Here is a 22,235-nt window from a genome sequence, read left to right on the forward strand (position 1 = left end):
TTGTAGTGCTACAACAATCAACACCTCTTTGCCGCAATGATGCCTCCAATTCCTATAGACCCGAGAGATTGGCACTGATGCGCCCAAGTTTGAACTAAGTTTAAATTAGGGTTGAACACATAATAGTGTGCGAACATTTTTTTATTTTTTTTTATAATAGTGTGCGAACATAATTAAAAAAAAAAAAAACTTTAGGTCTAATAATATCATGTGTTTTAAATTTTATTTGAATTGAATTCAAATTTCAAATGAGCCTTATATTATGTATGCAAACTTTTAAAATCGTTCAAAATTTATTTTTGAACCTACATTAAAACAAATTTTGAAGCATTTATTTGGATATAACTTTTGAACATGTCTCCTTATCATAAGGACTATTTGCGTTTGATGGTGAATTATATCTTATCAAAATTATAATTAAAAAATATTAAAACAACATTCTATTGGCAATTGAAGGGAACATTTGAAATAATTGAACGAGGCTTCAACTAAGGGATGATAATATAATCAATGAAACTCTAAAACTATCGTAGGAAGCTTGGAATAGAAAAATTTGAGTTGCATTATTGTTCGAATGTTTGCATGAATGTAAGGGATTATCCTTCATATTAAAATTGAGTATATTTTAGTCCAAAATAAAAATTTGGGCTGATTTATGCAAACTAAAAATATAAATGGCTGTTGTGGGAAAAAATATTTGTGGTGCTAGAGTGAGAGTTTTTTGTCTTGGCGATACACGAAAATTCAACACACAAACAGATAATTGAGATGACAATGGAGCAGCATATATTTTTATTTGAAAAATTCAAAGGGGGAAAAATCACGAGGCCTTGCCTAGATGAAAAGATTCCACTATATTGATGTTGGTTACAAAAGTTGACCTGTCCCTAACTTGAAGATGACAAAATTGTAATTGTATGGAGAGTTGGACACATTTTGCATGGGTACTCTGGAATTTGTAGTATCTGTGATTGAATGACATACATTAGAAGTCTGGTGGTGGTAGGTGTGAGAGGTTTCAACAAAAGTTTGGCAATGGAAGCAGCCAAGTGGTAGGATGGAGTGTTAACAACAGGAGGAGATCTGTTAGGTGTGGTGGATCACGAGATGAGATCCGGTGATAGCCAATAGATAGATAGAAAGTCTGACGACAATTGATGGGTGCGATGAGAATTGACGACTATGGTCGGTAGTTGGGAAGAGATCCTGTGGCACCAAACGAACAGACCAAAGTGTCGGTGGCTTGGAAGAGATTCGGCGTATTGGTATTGGCTGGAGCATGCAAAAGAGCTTTGTAATTTTCTCATCTCTTCCTCCTCTCCTCATGTGAAGAGTGAGGGTTTATTTATAATTTTTGAAAGTGACATGCTTAGTAAATATAGAGAAGATTTAGGATAAACTTAGAGTGTTCCATCTGATGGCTGATATCAATTCCCTTGATCATGGAGTATTTTGTTCATCTTTTAATTGCTTTAATGATATTTGAATTATGCAATATTGGGCTCGTTGGATTCGTCTCGTTGAGCCCCTCGATTCAATTATAAGCATGTCATATTTAGATATCGTTTGGTCTTCCAATTTTGTTCTTTGAAGCTTACAAGTATGTTTTGGTTCTTTGATTAAGGTTCATTTGAGCTCGTATTGGACTGAATTTAGTGTCATTGAGTTTGTCTCCCCTGATGTTTAATTTTGCTTTGCATTTGCTAAAATTGAGTTTGCATGATCCCAAATTTTACTTTGGAAGCTTCCAACTCATGTTTACATTGAGATTCATGCCCAATTAAAATGATTTTTTGATAACATATTTTTTCATATATGAGCATTATGAGGTCCATAAAATAAAAAATTTCAAATATAGCTTGAAATCACAAAATAAAAGAGTTTAATCATTGTGATTCAAAATTTTAGTTTTTATATTATTTTTATCTTAATATCGATTATTTATTCAAGAATATTGAAATTAAAAGACCAAATTTAATAAAAAAATAATTTGATCATAAAATTTTGATAATAATTTTAAAATTTATAAATTAAATTTACACTAGTACTATATATTTTAGTAGAAGAAAAATTATAATAATATTTTAATATTATTTATATTTCAATAAATTTAAAAATATATTATATTTATTTTAAAATTAGCACCTAATTTTTTTAATTTTAATATCTATGCAAAATGGGATATTATTATTTAAAAGTAATATGCGATCTTTGGAGCAATATATTCATATTTTTGCTCCGTATATCATGCAAAGCACCTTTGTCTTTTTCCTCAGTTCATGGCGTGCACGTTTACGAGAACGTATAAATCTGGCTGAAGCCGAACGCTTCTCCGGAAGCGCTTCAGGCAGCCGGAAATCCAAGCATAGATCGTGGAAGAAACAAAATCTGATCATCTGCTCATTGCTATTCTGATTTCGTTTCATTAGTTTCTTTTTCTTTCAAGAATTTCCGGTCTGCTCAATTTTACGGGAGAAAAAGCAAAGCTTTGATATTCTTTCTTGAAGGATGGAGGTAATGGAGATCGATCATGATTACAGTTTTGATATTTACAGCTCCTCATTTCTCGTCATTGTTCTCTGCTGGGAAATTGACCTCATAGGTTCGAAATTTTTCGATCGTCGATTTTTGTTACAGGGCGCTCGCCGCGTCGCCTTCGATGCGGCGAAGGAGATGCAATCGCCGCGCTTCCGCGCCATTATCCGCGCTACAAGTGGTCGCCGGAAGCGATCTCCAACTGACGTCAAGAGCTTTTCCCACGAATTGAACTCCAAGGGCGCCAGCCCGCTTCCGTTTCGGAAGCTCCGCGGTCTCACAAGGCCCGAAGTAAAATGCAGGAGAAGAACGATTGTTTTTTTGTTCAAGTTTGTGAAAATTCTTTGCCTAATCCTGCTAGTCCTCTAATTTTAATGGTAGGATATAATGACGGTGATCAAGTCCAAGTTTAAGCTTCTCAAAGAGGAGGTGAACGCGGAATTGGGTGTCTACGCTGGCGATTTGGTAGGAATTCTTGATAAAGCAACGGAGGAGCACCCGGAGTGGAGGGAGCCATTAGAGGATCTTCTCGTGATCTCCCAGAAATGCGCGGAGATGTCGCCGGACGAGTTCTGGGTAAAATGCGAGGGGATAGTTCAGAACCTGGATGACCGTCGGCATGAGTTGCCCATGGGAACCCTCAAGCAAGTACACACTCGGATCCTCTTCATCCTCACGAGGTGTACTCGCCTGTTGCAATTCCAGAAGGAAGGTGCGTACGGCGAAGAGGAGCATGTTCTTGGCCTCCACCAGTTCAGTGATCTTGGATTTTATCCGGACCAGACTGATTCTGGTCAGGCTCTTAAGAACCAAATCACTGCCAAGAATATCAAGGAAAAGATCATTAGGGCAAAAATTCAAGAGAAAAGGCTCAGCTTGTCTCATTTGAATCAATATTCAGCTGGAGGTGCTGACTCCCCGGCTAGCAGGGATCGAATTTCTTCCTGGAAGAAACTGCCGTCTGCTGCCGAGAAGAATCAGAAGAAGGGAGAAGCAGAGGAGGATGACTCCCAGCGGCTGGAAAAAACAAAGCTCGGTGTTGATGAGAAAATAGGAGTTTTCAAATCCTCTGAAAAGCCACCTAAAAGCTCAGCTGGTATAGTTAGTCAAGGAGCGAATTCTGAGAAGGTTTTTGATGGTAAAAGGTTGATGATATGTCGCATTTGTGACTTTGAGATACCAACCATGCATGCCGAAGGACACTTCAAAGTATGCACTATTGCTGATAGATGTGACTCCAAGGGATTATCAGTTGAGGAACGGCTTGTGAGAGTAGCTGAAATTCTTGAGAAAATTGTTGATCAATGCAAGCCAAAAGAGCATGAGAAAATTTCTAGAGTTGGATTTTCCTGTAAAAGTGGAGAGTCTCATGAGCTAACCTCTACAAACGTTGGGCAGTTCCTTCCAGATCCATCTACCTTGTGTGATATTGATGTTTTGAATTCTAGTGCTGGTATGCGTGATCAGGGGATCCTAGCATCTTCATCTGAAAGCATAAGCGCACAATCATCTTTGGTGACGCCTCGAACTAGCCTGCTTAACTTGCTATCAACTAGCAATATCTCATTTCTTGAGTTTGAAAATTTTCAGCAGGTATTTCTTCTGCATATAATTATTTTTATCTGAAATTGCATACGTTTGCAATTAAACTATAATTTCAATGTGATTGACCCATTCATATTAGATTAATTAATATCACTCTTCAATCAACTATTGTATGTGTTTTCATATGCTTGTTATGTGAATGGAAAAAGTGCACATTGAAGATAGGGCATGAGACAAAGACTTTGTTTGGGACGGCTTTCTTATTGCTTCTTAAAGCAGCTTTTTAGTAAAAAAAATTAAAAATGTTGTACTAAAAAGTGGCTTTAAGAAGCAAGAAGAAAGCCGTCCCAAATGAAGCCAAAGTTTCCTATTTCAATGCTTGAATTTGTAGAATATGATTGGAAGTACACCACAAAAATGTTGGCTCTAGATCAATTAATTTAATAAGTTTTCATAGTTATTAGTGTCAAATCCCAGTAGTGGAATCAAGATAAAATAATTTGTAAAGAAAATCTCGTTTTGTATATTTTCTTTGCACAAACTTTGTATGCTTAATTGTGAATTGTTTTACCATTTAAATTGCAGGGTGCATATTGTTCTTTAGGTAGGATCATCACAAACTGTCTATTCTTTGATAAAATCCTCATAAGCACCATTTGTTATCTTTTTATGTTTATTGATGTGATGATAGTTTGAAGTATGTTTATTTTATATTACAAGAACACATTTAGCTTTTTTCGTTGAATCATAGCTAAGCTTTCTCTTATGAATCACAAACATTAGGTATGATTTAAGAGCCTTTAGTCTGTGAAAGGGGTTCAAAAGTTTTGTATGAGGATTATTATAGAAGATTGAACGGAAATTGTTTTGCAATCAAAAGCTCCTTGTTCTCTCCCTTGATTTACCAAGCAAAGCACTCTCTAAATTCTCCTTTTGGGTTGTGTAACCCTTCTGGCTCTGCCCTCCATTGAATTGTGAACTTGTTTCTCCTCTCCCCACTCACTGTCTTCGGCTGTGTACCCACCCTTGGTTTTTGTACCCATTCTCTCAAGTTATTCTCCTAACCATATAACCATCAAGAAGAAGAGAAACCCTTCTGCTGCAACTACTTCGATTCTTATCTTCTTTTTATTTATGTTTGATAATTACCTTTTGAGTCTATGCAACTTGATGTAGGTAACACCTGCAAGGAAAGAAAACAGAGGAACAAGCAATACGAATTGTAGTAAAGGATTTCTATCTTGTGTATTGAGTAAAAAACTGCTGTTACAGCTTTCCAACCTTCTTCTTCTACCTTCAGCCGTTACTAAGAAAAGGGCTGAATCGTAAAGGCTATGCTAGTACGAAATAACTAATTTCAGAAACAAGAGTAGTGGGCACATGCTCTATAACAGACTAAGTGCTAATAATAAACTAAATGCTAATAAGCTGAAAGATAACTAATACTTAGCTAATTAATAATGCTCCGCATCACAACTGTTCTTCTGGTGTACTGCTCTTGGTTAATCTTTTTATAGTCGTTAATTTTTAATAAATGATATTGGATTATATCAAAACTTTCAATTGCAGATTCAAAGTTTGCTGAATCTTGTTCGTTGCATTGAGAGTGTAAGAAACTGTGATTACAACTCATTGGAGCACTTGAGTTCCTATTTAGAAAGCTTGAATACTGTTATTGGTAACAGACTGGTGGATGGCCTCATTATTGAGACTTTTGGAAGACGTATAGAGAAATTGCTGCAGTAAGTTTACCTGGCATCTACTTGTTATGTGTGCTGCAATGTTCTTAAATGCTCGAGTAAAAAAAAGAAGTAGTTATTATGAACTTTTGAAGTTAGTCAATTTGTCCTTGTGAACATTTTCTTGTTTTTATTAAATTTTTTTGGAAGTTTGTTAATTTGTGAGGTTTCCTCAAATATTGATGCTTGGTAGGGAAAAGTTCATACAACTTTGTGGTCAAATTGATGATGGATATAAGGATTCTTCTATGGATGAAGATGGTTCTATAGAAAGTGATAGTGGACGTAGCTCACGAACAAGCCCTTTGAGCACAAAGATTAAGGATCGGACATGCATTGAAGATTTTGAAATTATAAAACCAATCAGCCGAGGGGCATTTGGAAGAGTTTTTCTTGCAAAGAAAAGAATTACTGGGGACATTTTTGCAATCAAGGTAACTGGCAAATTCAGGTTTAGTGTCTTAATTTTCATTGAGTACATTATAGCACGTGCCAATCCTCCTTGCTATTAAACTGCAAATCTTTTTTTTTTGTTTTGCCAGCAAACTATTTAAAATGCCAAACCTTATGGCACGTTTTATGAGTTTTCATCTGAAACCTTAGTTATCATATAGGTATCATTAACTAGGATGAATAATTAATTTTAAACTGCAAATTCAGAGTGTGTTCAACCGCAAATCTGTTAATTTTTTGATGGAGAAATGTCTTGGAGTAGGAATTTGTTCTTATTTGAGGTCATGATTTTTGTTAATCTATTTGAATTTTTCATTCGCTCCCAAACTTCAGTTCGTATTCATACACCCCTATTAATATTTAGGCTTCATTTGGGACATCTTTCTTACTGTTTTCTGAAGCAGCTTTCTAGTAAAAAAAAATTCTAGTTTAAGAAATTTTTTGGAACATGCTGCTTTGGAAAGCAGTAAAAAAATCATCCCAAACAAACCGTTAGTGTATTTTTCATAGTAAGTATTTTCTCTATTTTCCATAAGCTTAATGATATGAAACTTAAAGTCTACATTCATAGAGAATGCAAAATGTTTGTGTTCCATCAATCATTTTGAATTTTAATTTCTAAAATTTGAATTTTGCATTTGTTTTGTTTTGTTTTAATTAGAAGTAGTTAATCAAAACCTACATTCATATCTATAAATCGTGCTTATGATAAACATGTTTGTGGGTGGATTCAGTCCTTGGATTGCTGGAAGTTTCTGTTCTTGTTATGTTTGTGTTTGCTTGCAATTCTTGCCGCTTCTTTTGTTTATAGGCTTTGCTGCAGTATTTCTGCTCAACTCCTAGTGCTATCATTTTTGCGACTTCTCTTGTTTATAGGATTTTCTTTGGTATTTCTGCTCAACCGCTAGTGCTGTCATTGCTATGCTTAACCAACCTGTAGGCTCTATTCCTATTTATGCAGTGATTCTCTGTTACTATCAATATGGATCTAGGCTTTGTTTGATATGGCTTAAAGTTGCTTTAAGAAGCAGTAAGAAAGTCGTCCCAAACGAAACCTTAGTGTCTATTCAACAAGTCTTCCCAATTTGTTCTATTTGTGGCTTTTCCATTAGGACATCTAGTTTTTTTCTCCTTTGTGGCTATTAATTGGGTTTCTGCAACTTCTACTCTTATGTAGATGTCGTGTTTCAGATAAGATGTATATCAAGGATTACTCATCATGATTTGCATTCGCCGAGGCTTATTAATGTCTCAAGGCATGCAAAAACAATCTATGATATGATTAACATTCTTAGTTTTTGTATGTAATCTCTTCTTCTTCCTCTATTGTAGGATTGAGATTCTTAATTTGTTGTTAGACATATAATAATGATTTTCTACTTTGAGTACTTCAATTTGATTTTGGAAAGTTTTAGTTTAATTGAAGCTCGCTAATATTTTAAATTAGTTTTTCAGTTTTGACTAAGGCTTCGTTTGAGACAGCTTTTTCAAGTAGCTTTCCAAAAATAAGAATGTTAATCACATCATAAATTATTTTTTGCAGCATGAGGCTTGTTCAACATTTAATTTTTTGCGTCTTCTTCTATTTTTTTTTTTTAATTCTTCCTCCTTTTTGCCTTTTTAATGTCTTGCTAAAATTAGTTATATATTTTTCAATTATATTTTGCATTTGATTCTTTCTCTAGAGTAATATATCAAATACCATGAGACATGTTATTTGAAGTATGCTGCATGATCACTTAATAGGGATTGAACATTGAGCATTGTGAATTTAGCTAACATTATTCGATCAACATAAGGATTTCGATTAACTTTGATGTCAGAGGAAGTCTTGGGCCCTTATAGCCATCTTGTAGATGGTGCTAAACTCTATTAGAGGTTGTCAATTTAGCACATTTCTCCTTTAGGAAAGGATTACTACTTGTTGCGTGCATTTTTCTTAACAAAATCTTAGGGGGTTGTTGAAGGCTAGAATATACGCGGCAATAAAGTTAGAACGCAGATAGAACTAATAAAGCCTTTGACTAGCTGGAAGATAAGCAATCTGTTGTATCCACGAGTAGAATCAATGAGTTACATATGTAGCGAGTTCATAAGCCAACACTGCCTTCTGCAGCTACGTTGACCTTTTCTGACTTGCCTTCTTGCTGAACTCGGTCATTGAAAGACCTTTTGAGTCAAACTATAGCGTTTAGGGTTTAGGGCTGTATGGATATCCAACACACAAACAAAAGAAAAAAGGAACACCATAAGTTTTATGTGAAAAATCCTGAAAAAGGAAAAATCACGGGGCCACGCCCAGTTAAAATGATTATACTAATATTTTATTGGACTAAAAGTTACTGACTCATTCTTGAAATTGAGGATGATTAGATTACAATAATCAGCCGTCGGGTTAAAATCCACTTACGAGCGGAGATCGCAAATTCAATGAGGTTTAGTGGTCGGGAAGAAATCTGGCTTCAATTGATGGCATGGCAGAAGTCTGGCATCAATCAACAGTTGGGTAGAAATGCGACATCAGTTGGCAGTTGGGCGGAAGTCCAGTGTCAGTCGACGATCGGGCAAAAATCCGGCGTCAGTCGACTGCCAGGTGGAAGTCCGGCGGTGGTCGAGGAGGAGTTTAGTGGCAAGAAAGGTCTCTTCCTTCTCTTCTTGCTCGGGGTTCCCTCTCTTGAGAAATGAGGAGTCTATTTATAGTTTTCTGATAGTGGCATGACTAGTAAATAGGAAGAAGATCAAGGGTAAATTGGGAGTGATTTGAATGGACGGCCAATATTGATTCCCTTGATCATGGACCGTTTACTAGACATTTGAATGTTTTAATAACATCAGAATTTATTGATCCTGGGCTTGTTGGATTCGCCTCGTCGAGCCGCTTGATTTGAATATAATCATGTCACGTTTGGAAACTATTTGGTAATCCAAATTATGGATTGAACCTTCCAAGTGTGCTTAGGATCTATGATTTGGACCCATTTGAGCTTGGAATGGGTCGAATTTGGTGTTGTTGGGTTCGTATTTTCGAGACATTCAGTTCGATTGTAAGTTTGCTAAAATCGGAGTTTAGAGGGTCCCAGATTTAATTTTTGAAGTTTCCAACTTGATTTTGCCTCAAGATTCGTGCTTGATCATGATAAATTTTTTTTACCATGAATCCGTCATCATATTCCCCTCTTCCCCTTTCAAAATCAGCACCTCGAACCTCGACGCTGAAATTCAGCACCTCGACGCTGATATTCTTCTCTTCTTTTGCCAAAATCTGCACTTCCCTCATATTCCCCTCTCCTGCCTAAAAATCAGCTCCCTGATGCTGAAAATCAGCACCTCGACGCTGAAAATCAACACCTCGACAATCATTTCCCATGCTCATCTCCTCTCTAGAAAGTAGCTCTAGAGGTGACATGTCGTCATCTCCCTCAAGGATCTGTACATCCTCATTCCTCCTCCCCCTTCGCGGGTTCGGATTTCCTCCTACGCCATGATCTCTGGTAGTCTCTCTTGCTTCCGACGTCGTCGGATTAGTCTTCATCTCCAATAAGTTCTTCATCATTTCTTCCATGGCCGTAAATTTGCCCTCCAACCTTTCATTGTTGGTGGTGATTTGATTTTGAAAATCAAAGAATCTTTCCTCCAAATCGATTTTCAATTGACCGACTTCGCCTTCCAAAACGTCCACCTTCTTTCCGGCCATCCTTCTTCTAACGGATCCCCAAAAATCTTCTTCTGGAGACGAGAATCTTGCTGAAATTTTAGAATTTCAGCCGCCGGTGGTCCCAAATCGATGCTCTGATACCAATTTGATAGGAAACACTTGGATTCCCAAGTGTTTCTCACCAAAACTGAAGTAGATCCGATGGAAACTGCTGTCCACAGTAGAAAAAACAACAAAAATATGAGAAAAACTGAGAGGAAACGTAGGAGAAATCGTAGGAAAACGAAGCAAACACTTTTATTCCACTAGACGATGAAAAACACTTGCAAGATACAACTTTCCTTCAATTCGAGAGGAAGGAAAAACTCTCCAAAGATCTCCGGCAAAGCCAAGAGCCCAAGAACACCAAACCCTAGATCTCCAAACAATTCAAATTCAAGATAATCCTCCCTTTCCTCCTAATCTCCTAATTAACCATAAAGGAGTTTTACAAAATGTCTGAACAGCCCCTCGCATTCAAAATTTCCCTCCCAAAACTCTTCCTTGGCCCCCGTCGGATTTGCTCGTTCCGCTCGGTTCCGCCTCCTGTAGGTGTGGACCGGTCCGGGTTGGACCAGTCCAGCCGGCCCCTCCTGGGCCGGCGTAACATTTTACTATGATACCATGAAACCACAAAAAGAATGCACCAACTACTAGAAATCTAATGATCTCTTTGTGGACTTGTCAGCTGGTTAGCTAATATCTGAAGGGTTTTATTGACTTACACTATATTTCAAATAGATATACATATTCTATACATTATAAACAAGTATTTAATAGGTATTATATAAGCAATATGGTTGGTGTTATTTTTGATTATAATACATGATTTGGAGGAATAATATTTATACTATTCAATAGATGCACATAGTATTTAACATGCATTTTTATATTAAGGACTATTATACATCAATGAATCAAGACAAAGCTATATGTACTAATTAATATTTCATAATCAACATTTAAAAGAGATCTAAGTTTAGCAATAAATGAGTATGAAATGACCTATAAAATATCTAATAATCTAGTATAAGTCTTCATTTGGGATAGCTTTTTACTGCTTTCTAAAACTATTTTCAATACAAAACTTTTTAAATTTAAAATTTTTGTACTGAAAAGTTGTTTTATAAAGCAATAAGAAAATTGTCCCCAACAATGCCTAAGGTTTTATTTGGGACGGCTTTCTTACTGCTTCTCAAAGCAGTTTTTAGTAAAAAAAATTAAATTTAAAAAAAAAAATGTTTTAAGAAGCAATAAAAAAGTCGTCCCAAACAAAGCCTATGTATCAAAAATAATTTCTATAACAAAGGACACATTTATCCTCTAATAATTAGTTGTTAAGGTAATACAAAATTTCAAAGTTAATCGTAATAATCAACTCAAAGATTAAGAACCATAAATCAATTGCACAAACACCCATAAGCATTGAAAATCAGCTTCGAACAAAGTACAATTATAATTGATCCAATTAATTTTTATTATTATAGAATGACAATTATAATATTTATCTTAATTTTATAACCAAACCTAAATTAATTCAAATCAAATCAAATCTTAAGTCTAAATTAAAAAGAAAATAAAAAAGTCTAAATTTAAAATAATTAACATAACTACCTATAAAACCTATCATAAAATAGTGAGGAATAAATATTTTATTAGCAACAGATTAAGAAGAAAAAACAAAACAATCTCGCTGCCTTATGGTTAAAGAGGAAGAAGTGGAGAAGGGAGAGTTACAGAGGGCGTGTGGGAGATATCACAGATGTTGAGGAAGGGATGAAACGAGAGCTAGCTCTCAGTTGTAAGAGAAAAAAAAGACAAGGAGAACACTTGCAGGTGCCGCTCGGTCAACAGATAAAGAAGACGAGGATGAGATTTGTCGGTTGCTAAGAAGAGAAATGAAGAGGAGTGGAATGCCCTAGCTTTGTGCATCTTTAAATTAAGAGTGGAGGAAGCAACGAGCTCAGGATTTATGTGATATCTGCTTCGAGAAAGGTAGGGCGAAGGGTTTCGAGCGGCTAGTAGCAGGGTTTCGGGTCTAAGTTTGGGACTGGTCATGATCGCTACACTTGCTTCATTCAGGACATGGCTTATGATTCCCATAAGAAGTTCCATTTTTGCTAGCGAATTGAAGATAGTTGGCTGATGATGGATGATGCTCGATGATAAAAAGAATGCTTCTTGTCGCTGAGTTGTTTATCCCCTCTAGGTCCTTTTTTTTCAATAAAACCCTTTCTTTATCTATTTGAGTTCGGAATTCTTAAGCTAAGCTGAGTGTAAATGTGGGCTCCGAAAATTCGGCCTCGGCCTCCGCTCGCTTTTCTTATTCGGCGAGGGAGTTTTAACGAACTAAGTTCCGAGGTAAATTTTGGAAGGCAGATGGGTTTGTAGATAAGACACTACCCAGAGATTTCGCCCTCATTTTGTGAGGACTTTATGATCTGAGTTCTGGTTTCCTATAGGCGCAAGCCCCTATAGTTAATTACCCCTCCCGATAACAAGAGAGAACTTTCAATTAAGGCTAGTCATCAATCAGATACGTAGAGATACGTGTTATCTGGAGATCTATAAATAGGGAGTAGATTGCTTAATAAAATTCAAGCTTTTCCCTCTCAAATCCTCGTTCTTAACAAATATTCAACTTAAAAGGATTTTGTTGAATGATCGTGGGATCCAAAAACAACCCATTTTGGTAGGGATCCTTTACCATATGAATTAAAGATTCTAACCATTGGATCGATCCTCTTATTTTTCTTAGATTGCAACCCATGGGCCTCCTCTTCTCTATTTGTTGGCCTTTGTTTGAAACTTTTTTCATATTTTGTAAATAGTTTTGTTTTATTTTCATTGTAAGATTATCAGAGAAGTTTATATATAAGTCCGTAGTTTGTACAGATTCAAGCTATAAAATTAAAAATAGCATTTTCTATTTTTCTACTTTTCTTCTTGGCATAAGAGTGATGTTAGGATTTTCCTTTTTCCATTTTTTTTTCATTTTTCTTTCCATCTTTGTTCTTTTCTTAATCATAGGGATTCTTCCTTCTTTTTATTATGTATGGTTTATTTGACTTCCCTTTCGAAAAACAACCATCATGAATTGTGAAAATCAGATTTAGGAAGAATTTCAGGTGCTATTCACCTCATATCGTTTGTGTGAGAGAAACTATTTACGGTGGCCCCAAATTGTGAAACTCTTTTTAAAAGAAAAGAAAAAGATTCATCAGTTCGTAGATTCTCCACTGGAGCTGAAGGGCTCAAAATTTATACTTTGAGATGAAGCAGATTTCATGATTATGACATGATTATGGAATGCCATAGCCCATAATATCTCAAATCAGTTCACACTATCAGATTTACCAAATTAAATTTATACAGGCTTACCTAAATCCAAATTAAATGTCATACTATAGTAAGTAATTAAATTTTCTAGCTAATCACAACTTGATGTGGCGTATCACTTCTTAATTTAGTTCACCCTACTGTTGATAATCCTACACGTGGCTTGAGGCATGATTTGCAACATTTGACATGCTAGTTTGTTGGCATGCATAGCTGTAAGAACTGAGTAAATTATGAATTTCATGCTTTCTAGGACATTCCTGCGCATTCACCTTTGGAAGTCTTCAGAATCAGGATGTACTCTCCTGAATATCCCACTAATTGAGTTTGTCTCTTATTTAACTGAAGACTAAGTTTGAAGAGTTTTTTGACTGCATATAGAAGTTTCATTTTCGTTACTAATGTCCTATAAACTTGAAATAGGTTCTTAAAAAGGCTGATATGATTCGTAAGAATGCAGTTGAAAGTATTTTGGCTGAACGTAACATTCTAATTTCAGCTCGAAATCCCTTTGTGGTAAGCATATTTTCCAGAACTGATCATGCAAGCTTTCTTTTGATCCAATTGTTAGAAAGCATTTTAGATCTTAACTTTGGTTGTTATAAACAGGTGCGGTTTTATTATTCCTTCACATCTAGGGAAAACCTTTATTTGGTGATGGAATACCTGAATGGTGGAGATCTTTATTCTCTATTGAGAAATTTAGGTTGTTTAGGCGAAGATATGGCTCGGTTATACATTGCTGAAGTAGTAAGCAAAAAAGCTCTTGTGAAAAATGGTTGGATCCAGAATTTATCACAGAAAAAGCTCAATTTCATGCTTATTTGAATTTGATATTTCACTTATGCAGGTTCTTGCACTGGAATACTTGCATTCGTTGAATGTCATTCATCGGGATCTTAAACCAGACAATCTATTAATAGCTCGAGATGGCCATATAAAGGTAAGGATCCCACTACTTCAAATCAACATGTGTTAACTATCGCACCATACAAACATCTATGCTAAAAAAGGTGACGACTTAGGCATAAATTATTATTTGATTGAGTTATTCACATTTTGTACTCATAATAAAGCTGTAATGTGAGGGTCTAGCTTTAACAGGGTTTACAATTTTTTTGTCTTGGGCCTAGGTAAATCATGTTTAGTTTCTTGGCCTAACTGAAATTGCTAAACCCAACCCAACATGAAAATCCTTTGGGCTAGTTCTACCGAACCGATGAATCATACTCTTCTCTTCTTTATTAGTATGACAAAGAATCATGGAAGGAAATTTTATACACCATGGATAATCTCTACGCAGGTTCTCGTTCTTTCAAACCCCTCTTCACTAGCCAACTTTCATGAATTGGGGTGATTGCTCTGCCTCTGCCTTCACTGCTGGTTTCTTATTTCGGCTGCATTATGTTGAGTCTTGATGTTGCTCACTGGTCTTCCCCACCATCCTTGCTGCCATTTGGTCATATTTTAGTTTCTGCCATTTTCTTCTCTTAGCACATCTCTGGCCTCCTTTGTCGAGTTCATCTTTTGTTTTTCCTCATCTCCTTTGAATTGATATAGTTGATCGGTTGCCACATTTTACCATAGATTGTCATTGATCTCCTGACAAGAATGACCGAGAAGGCTATTTTAGGCATATACAGTAGGGAAAAGTAACTGAGAAAGTGATTCAAGAGTTTAGAGCTCCATTAGTTGCACTTATGAATCCTAAGCGTGAACCGGTTCCTAAGTACAGTAACTTGCTCAGCTTGAATCACCTCAGTCCTGGGATCTTAACCCGAATTTCTGCCAAAGGTTAGGATTATTAATCAAATCCCACAAAAATATAAGTTTGGATTGGCTGCCTCTGCGTTGATGATAAGATTATTTGGTTCAGACATCAATATTATTAGATGTCATTGCTATTTTTAACTGTTATATGATTGTACCATCTAATTTTATTTAAAGATATCAACATTATCGAGATGACAATTGTTTGGTTCAGTGCCATCCATACAATTTCAGTACACCCGCAATGACATTACTATCTTATCATAAACTGCTTCTATATTATTACAAAGCAAGAAAACTATGACAAAAATGATAAGGTAAGGCAAGGTGCTTGTTATTTATCCATCATAGACAAGAATGATATAAAAAATATATAAAACTCTAACAACAGCCATAAGCAAGAAAACTATGATAGTTACAAAGCAACAGTTGAAGCAGTGGGGAAGCATGCGACGTTGTGGATTGCAAATCGATGCAATAAATCTTCTCCTTTATCATTTCTCCCTGCCGCCAGGCAATCTCAACCGACTTTCTTAAACTACATTTTCCTTTAAAGCCAACACTGGAGATTTCAATCACTTGTCAACGTTGGTTGATGCCACTCTTTTGAGCAACTTCTGCGTTCTATCCATCAAAAGATTGAATATTGTTGCAATGCCTCTTGTTGAGAATACCACCTAGTGTAGGCCAATGCCACTTTCACAGCACTCTTAAAAGTTCCTCGCCACACGCCTATGGACATAAACAGTTCATCTTTGGTAGTAGTAGTTTTTTCTAAGACAAATCATTCTCTTATTGATAAAATGTTTGTTAGAAGTGAAAAAGGTGAACAAAGAAGTGTGATAAGGTGAGGCAAGGTGCTAAGAAACATATCAAATATAGCAGTTGCAAGAACTCTATTTTTTATATGTCACAACATTAGATGCTATCGGAAACATGCGGAATTTATATGCCATTTAAATGGGACATATTTGTTGTTTATAAAATATTATTTAAGGATGTTAGTGAACAAGCATCGAACATTTTTAAATATCATAATATAGTATTATATATGTCATTGAGCCAAAGAGCACCTAAATCACAAGGGTTGTCACATCCCATTTTAATCCATTTTAATCAATCATGAGACATAACAAGGGCAAATAATCTAGTCAGACACATTTCGCACTAACATTCATCATGACTTTACGAATCATAATCGAATGTCTTAATCTATCTCGATTGTCGCAAAATGTACATTACACTTCACAATTATCTAATGAATCCATCAAAAACATTGATACAAAAATATTTATAAAGAAAATTGTCAATATAGACTATAGATGTTCAAAATGACTTCATGCATAAATTTATGCGTGCTAAAATTTTTTAATTTACATCATAGATACCTTTCTTTTACAATACGCTCAAACTACATCTTCTGTCATTTTCCTAAAATCATAATTATAATATCTGATAAGTTCAATGCTTAGTAAGATAAGTAATTCTAATATAAAATTTAAACATACAAGAAAAACATAATGTGTAATATCAATTATATGAATTGATGTGAGCATTAATATTCCTAAAAATAATTAACTTAGTACAATAGACTCAATTATAAGCAATAAACAAGAATATCCATGAGAAAATGAAGTACATCTATCAATCGTCAAATCCTTTAATGAACCATGCTGGTCAATTGCTTATATAAAAACAGTTGTTTTAATTTCATTTTCTTTCTCATTCTTTTTAATCATTATGTTTAAAATAACATATAATATTAAGCTTTCGACACATTTATATCATTAGGTTTTAACTTGTTTGTCGGCTATACTAATTATTAATAAAATTGGGTCAATCCAACTTTTTTTTTTAATGATCCTAATGAGGCCCATCTCGTTAGAAATTTTAGCTCTTCATGCATAAATCATTATAGTTTGCCATACTATTCTACATAATATGCCTTTCAATGGCTTTCTTTACTTTTGATATCATTTTTATAAACATTTAATATTATTTAGCTTTTTTTCCAAATGCTGACATCAATCATCTATCTTATTATATTTATATTTGTATATATCTATAATGAGTTTTACTTAGATACATTGAATTTGGAAGGTATGCATCAACCCATAAAAGTCTAATAAATTTTAAAGGAGTCCTCACTCTAAAAAACCAACGATGTATCTAGTTAAATAAAAAGGGTTCTACTTGCCTATATATCGATTGCAAATGTGCATACACATTTTGTATCTATATCAAGTACTTAGTAGATATGTTATTATAAATAAGAAAAGTTCTTTAAGATTTGATTCCTTCTACTATCTACATGGCTAAACTATTAGAAAGAAAGAAGAGAGAGCTCGAAACAAAGAAAGGGGGAAATAGAGAGAGAAAGAGAGAGAAGAAGAAAGAGCGAGAAAAAGGGACAACTAATGGGGCTATTTGGTATGGGATTGGATTTAACTTTAGTGGGATTTAGTAAATCTTGTAAATCCGGATTTATTAAATCCGGGGGTATTAAATCCTGAAAACCATTTGGTATGACATATGTTAAATCCTGATATATCCTTAGAAACTGTTTGGCAATGTAATCCAGTATTTAAGGTGATTGGTTCACTTAGAAATTAAATTATTGTGCTTTGAATTTAATTTGCTTGTTAACAACAAGTTACTTATCAACTTTAATTGTAATTACATTTAATAAGTTGTACTGATAAATAATATAATTAGAAGCTAGCTTAATTATTATTAATTATCAAATTAGTTATATAGGTGTTAATTATCAAATTATTTTTTATTACTAATTATTTAATTTAGTGTTTAGTAAATCCTAGTTAATTAGTTATTTAAGTATTAAATTAATTTAATGACAATTACACTACTAATAATTATAATAACCAACAAATCATAAATATGAATTAGATTAATTTAATGATAATTATACTACTATTTATTTAATTAAGCTAAATTAGATTACTTATTATATTACTAATTAATCATACTAAATTTTTAATTTCTAATTATACTTATAGTAATCTAATTAATTAGTTAAATGTTATATTACTAATTAAATATTTAATTAATCAATTAAGTATTCCATAACAAACTAATTATTTAATTACTATTTATATAACTAATTATCTAATTAATTATTTATATTTTAAATTAAATTAATTAAAATAGTTCCTAATTAAAAGTAAGGAATTCTTCTCTGTCATTACCTCAAAGGATTGTTTCCTTACGCCTGAATATGATTTGCTCCTCTTTTCGACATCATCGTTGTTGTTCGACTTCGCCTCCTTTGACCTGTTCGATGTTGTCTGCACGAGTCATTAGCTTCTTCTCCTCCTTCGATGACGTTCCTTCTGGTTGGACGGGAAGTCACGATAGTTTGACAATGTTGGATCGAAAGTAACGACAGGAGCTTGCTCGCTGCGAAGGTAACGATCTTTCACCCATTTAGCATGCTTCACACCAGATACTCGACAACATGGGCATGAGGGACATGGATTTATAGGACGCTCTAAAACTTTGTGGCAAGATTTACCATAAATCTAGCATAAATCTGATACCAAACAACCCCAAAGAGTGAGAAAGAGAGAGATAGAGAGAGCGAATGGCAATAAGCTTTGAGCCAAGTTTCACGAGTTCATATTCTTTTCTACATAATGTTGTTCTTGTTAATGCCGTCTCCAATTAGCTCCCTGTGTGATTTCCTTGTGTCCACACATCGCATTTCACGTCGATTTGTTCTTTAACGGGCTCCTGTGTGGGACTCTCTCAGTTCTTGGTTATCTAGGGCTTCAAAATTCGGGTGAAAGCATGCTAGGAAAGAGAGCTATTGAGAGTAGGAGCAAGATAGAGATATCAAAAAGGATAGTGTGGTTGGTCATGTGTGTGGAGAACAAGAGAGTGAGGGACAAGGTTAGGTTGTTTTTTAGGGGATATTTTGTTTCAAAAGAGCCGGACATCTGACTTTAATATGGGGATGTGCTAAGAGACCGAGAGGGGAATGGATGAAGAGAACGGGGGATGTGCGCTTAGGTAGAAGGTAGAGGTTTTTTTACTTTTTATAATAATAATAATAATAATAATAATATAATAATAATAATAATAATAATAATAATAATAATAATAATAATAATAATAATGATGATGATGATGATTTTTTTGGCAAAATTTTTGTTGCTCTTGCAAATCAAAATTGTATCGTCACCTCGGGCATGGGCGAAAGTTTTGATTTTTCTTCCCGTGGTGACCCAAGCAATATGGGTATTGATCTTAACTATTTCAGCTGTTCAAAATACATCAACTTTACCTTTTTTTTGAATGGGCAATGCGCTGGCCATTTTGACTTTTGGGCAATGCATTTTGGATAGCATTTGCATAAAATTGTGTTATTAGCTCACTCTTTTCACTATATTCAATTGGGTCGATCTCAGAGTACTTATTGAGGTCAACTTGCATAAATAAGATTTATTTTATACAATTGAGATAATGAGCATGCATGTAATATTCTTGCTACCGTGCATATCATCTTAAAATTGATGAATTTAACAACAATTAATCATAACAAAGTTAGTTATGTAATATTTCGTAATGAACATTAAGTAAGATATACTGATAACAGAGATGCGCAACAATAACTGAATGTTGAAAGACATGCTTGATAACTTACAAAATATATAAGAAACTTATTACAAGCATTAGGGATAATGCCGCTAACAGACAAATGTACATTTATCATTCAATAAAATAATTTTACTTACCTATGTTGAGCCGGGATATGAATGTCCAACACTTATGCTTTGTTTGGGACGATTTTTTTACTGCTTTTTAAAGCAATTTTCTGATACAAAGTTTTCTTGAACTAAAAATTTTTGTACTAAAAAGTTGCTTTAGAAAGCATCAAGAAAGCCGCCCTAAACGAAATCGTAGTTGAGATCCAAAGGGACAACACAAAAGGAGGGCCAACACCAACTGTTTAAATCACACCTAATATGTATAGGCCAATGCATGAATTGAGTTACAATAGCCAAGTATTATCATGCCAAAATAATATAGAATTAGGAAAATAAATATTGGTTACTTGATAGAAAATTTAGATTAAAGTCATTCTAACTTAATTTATGATTGACTTGGCAACCATTAATTAATTATTAATTACTCACATACTATTTATTTTAATAAATAATAAATGGTTTATGAACTTACAGATATAGTGGGTGAAGTTGAAAGAAGTGGTATCGGCTATCCTATATTGCCAAGGAGAAAGAGGGTGAGCGATGGCTTCGCTTATTACAAGGAAGGAGGAAGGAAGGAGACTGCAACTAGCTGTAATTACTAGGGCAAAATGAGGCCAAGAAGGCTTCAAAGGAGAAGACAATAACGATCACTGTTGAAGGAGGAAATGAGAGCGGGAAGGATCTATTGAAGAGGCTGGTTGGCTCAAGGGGAAAGATTACCTATTGCCCTAGCTCTTTGTCCCGTTATATGGCAAAGAGAGGCAGTTGGGGAGCAAAATAATTCTGCACTGATTGGTGGCTGAGAGGGGTTTCGTGTGATTCGTGTGAAGGGAAGGGTGAAGGCAGTTGTGTTTTGCTATGAGCGGTTTGAATCAGGAGTTATGGGCCAGTTTAGCTCGTCCTATATCTATCTTGTTCGCTATAGATGTGCTCTTGCTTGGAAATTTGGTTAGAGGAAATTATTGCTATGGTATGTTTTAACATCCAATCATTCATGCATAGGAGCATAGCAATCACTTTTCTAGCCATTCTGAAATTGTCATCCATGTTAATTTCTTCTGAATTGCCAGCCTCTTCAATTTCCATTAAAATCTTCTAGGAATGTTATCTAAACTCTTCTCCATATTCTGCTCCTTTATGGATATTGCCGCCTGCCTGTGCCCTTCAACATGGTTGCCGGCCTAAGCTCACTTGCTGCTATCAATTGCTGGCTCTGATTGTGGGCGATTTTTACTCACACTGTCCATTATTGTTGGAGTTCTCACTTCTTATCGCAGGATACTGTTCATTTATTTTGGTAAATATTTTGTTTTGATTCTTATAATGTTTCAATAATTAACATTGTCCTAACCATGGCTAATAGTAATCGAGTAGAAAGTTATAAGAGAAAACTTGCGGGTTGTGCGTGTCAATATAAGATGGGGTTTTAACTGGGAATATGGTATTGATATATTCTCAAAAGATTATCTTGATCGAGCACGAATCTCGAGGCAAAATCAAGCCGAAAACTTAAAAAATTAAATCCGGGAGCACCTGAACTCCAATTTCAACGAGCTTATAATCAAACTGAGCGTCTCGGAAATACGAACCCAACGATACCAAATTCAACTCAATCCGAGCCCAAATGAGCCCAAATCAAGCACCCGAAGTTCTGTTGGAAAGTTCATACCACAATTTGAGTTACCAAACGGTCTCCGATTTTAACAAGCTTATAATCGAATCGAACGGCTCGACGAGGCGAATCCAACGAGCCCAAGATCGCCAAATTCCGACATCATTAAGACCTTCAAATGTCTGACAAACGGTGCACGATCAAGGGATTCAATATCAACCATCCATTCGACCACTCCCTATTTGCCCTTGATCTCACACCTATTTACGAGCTATGCCACTCTAGAAAATCTATAAATAGACCCCTCATTTCTCATGAGAGAGGACCCAAGCAAGAAGAAGTAGATAAGAAGAAGAGAAGAAGAGAAGAGAAGGATAGGAGGGAATAGCTTAATTCTGCCGGAATTCTGCCGGACACCCGGGTGACGCCGGAATTCTTCCTAAGTAACGTCGAAGTTCTGCTTGACACCGGAATTCAGTCCAACTTCCAGACGACACCTAAATTCTGCCCAATCTCCTTAGTGACACCGGAACTCTGCTCAACATTGTAACTGAACCTCAATTTAGAAGAGATTCATTGTAATCTGATCGTCCTAACTTTGTGGATGAGTCAGCCTCTTGTATCTCAAACAAAACACTAGTGGAACTATTTCAACTGGACGCGTAAAAATCCTGGTGTTCGCATTTATTTTCTGCTTATGTGCTGGATATTCGTGCAACGCTCAGACGGAAATTTACTAACTCTATTGCCGCGTATACTCTAGCTCGCAACAGGTATGATTTAGGGTTTTGTTGATATGTGAAACCTCCAGAAGAAAG

General features: G+C 35.2%; 1 protein-coding gene across 1 annotated transcript in view; it reads left to right on the forward strand.

The window, feature by feature from the left end:
* Nucleotides 1-2,369: 2,369 nt before the first annotated feature.
* Nucleotides 2,370-22,235, forward strand: part of LOC110113308 (probable serine/threonine protein kinase IRE) — a 40,046-nt gene continuing 20,180 nt past the window's right edge. The window contains exons 1-8 of the mRNA XM_020845832.2: nt 2,370-2,514; nt 2,638-2,826; nt 2,917-4,128; nt 5,650-5,822; nt 6,013-6,253; nt 13,729-13,821; nt 13,915-14,055; nt 14,156-14,248. Of these exons, the coding sequence (XP_020701491.1) occupies nt 2,509-2,514; nt 2,638-2,826; nt 2,917-4,128; nt 5,650-5,822; nt 6,013-6,253; nt 13,729-13,821; nt 13,915-14,055; nt 14,156-14,248 (2,148 nt within the window). The 5' untranslated portion in view covers nt 2,370-2,508. The remainder of the gene's footprint in view (nt 2,515-2,637; nt 2,827-2,916; nt 4,129-5,649; nt 5,823-6,012; nt 6,254-13,728; nt 13,822-13,914; nt 14,056-14,155; nt 14,249-22,235) is intronic.

Source organism: Dendrobium catenatum, unplaced genomic scaffold (genome assembly GCF_001605985.2).
Source record: "Dendrobium catenatum unplaced genomic scaffold, ASM160598v2 fragScaff_scaffold_1086, whole genome shotgun sequence".
NCBI classification, from domain to species: Eukaryota; Viridiplantae; Streptophyta; class Magnoliopsida; order Asparagales; family Orchidaceae; genus Dendrobium; species Dendrobium catenatum.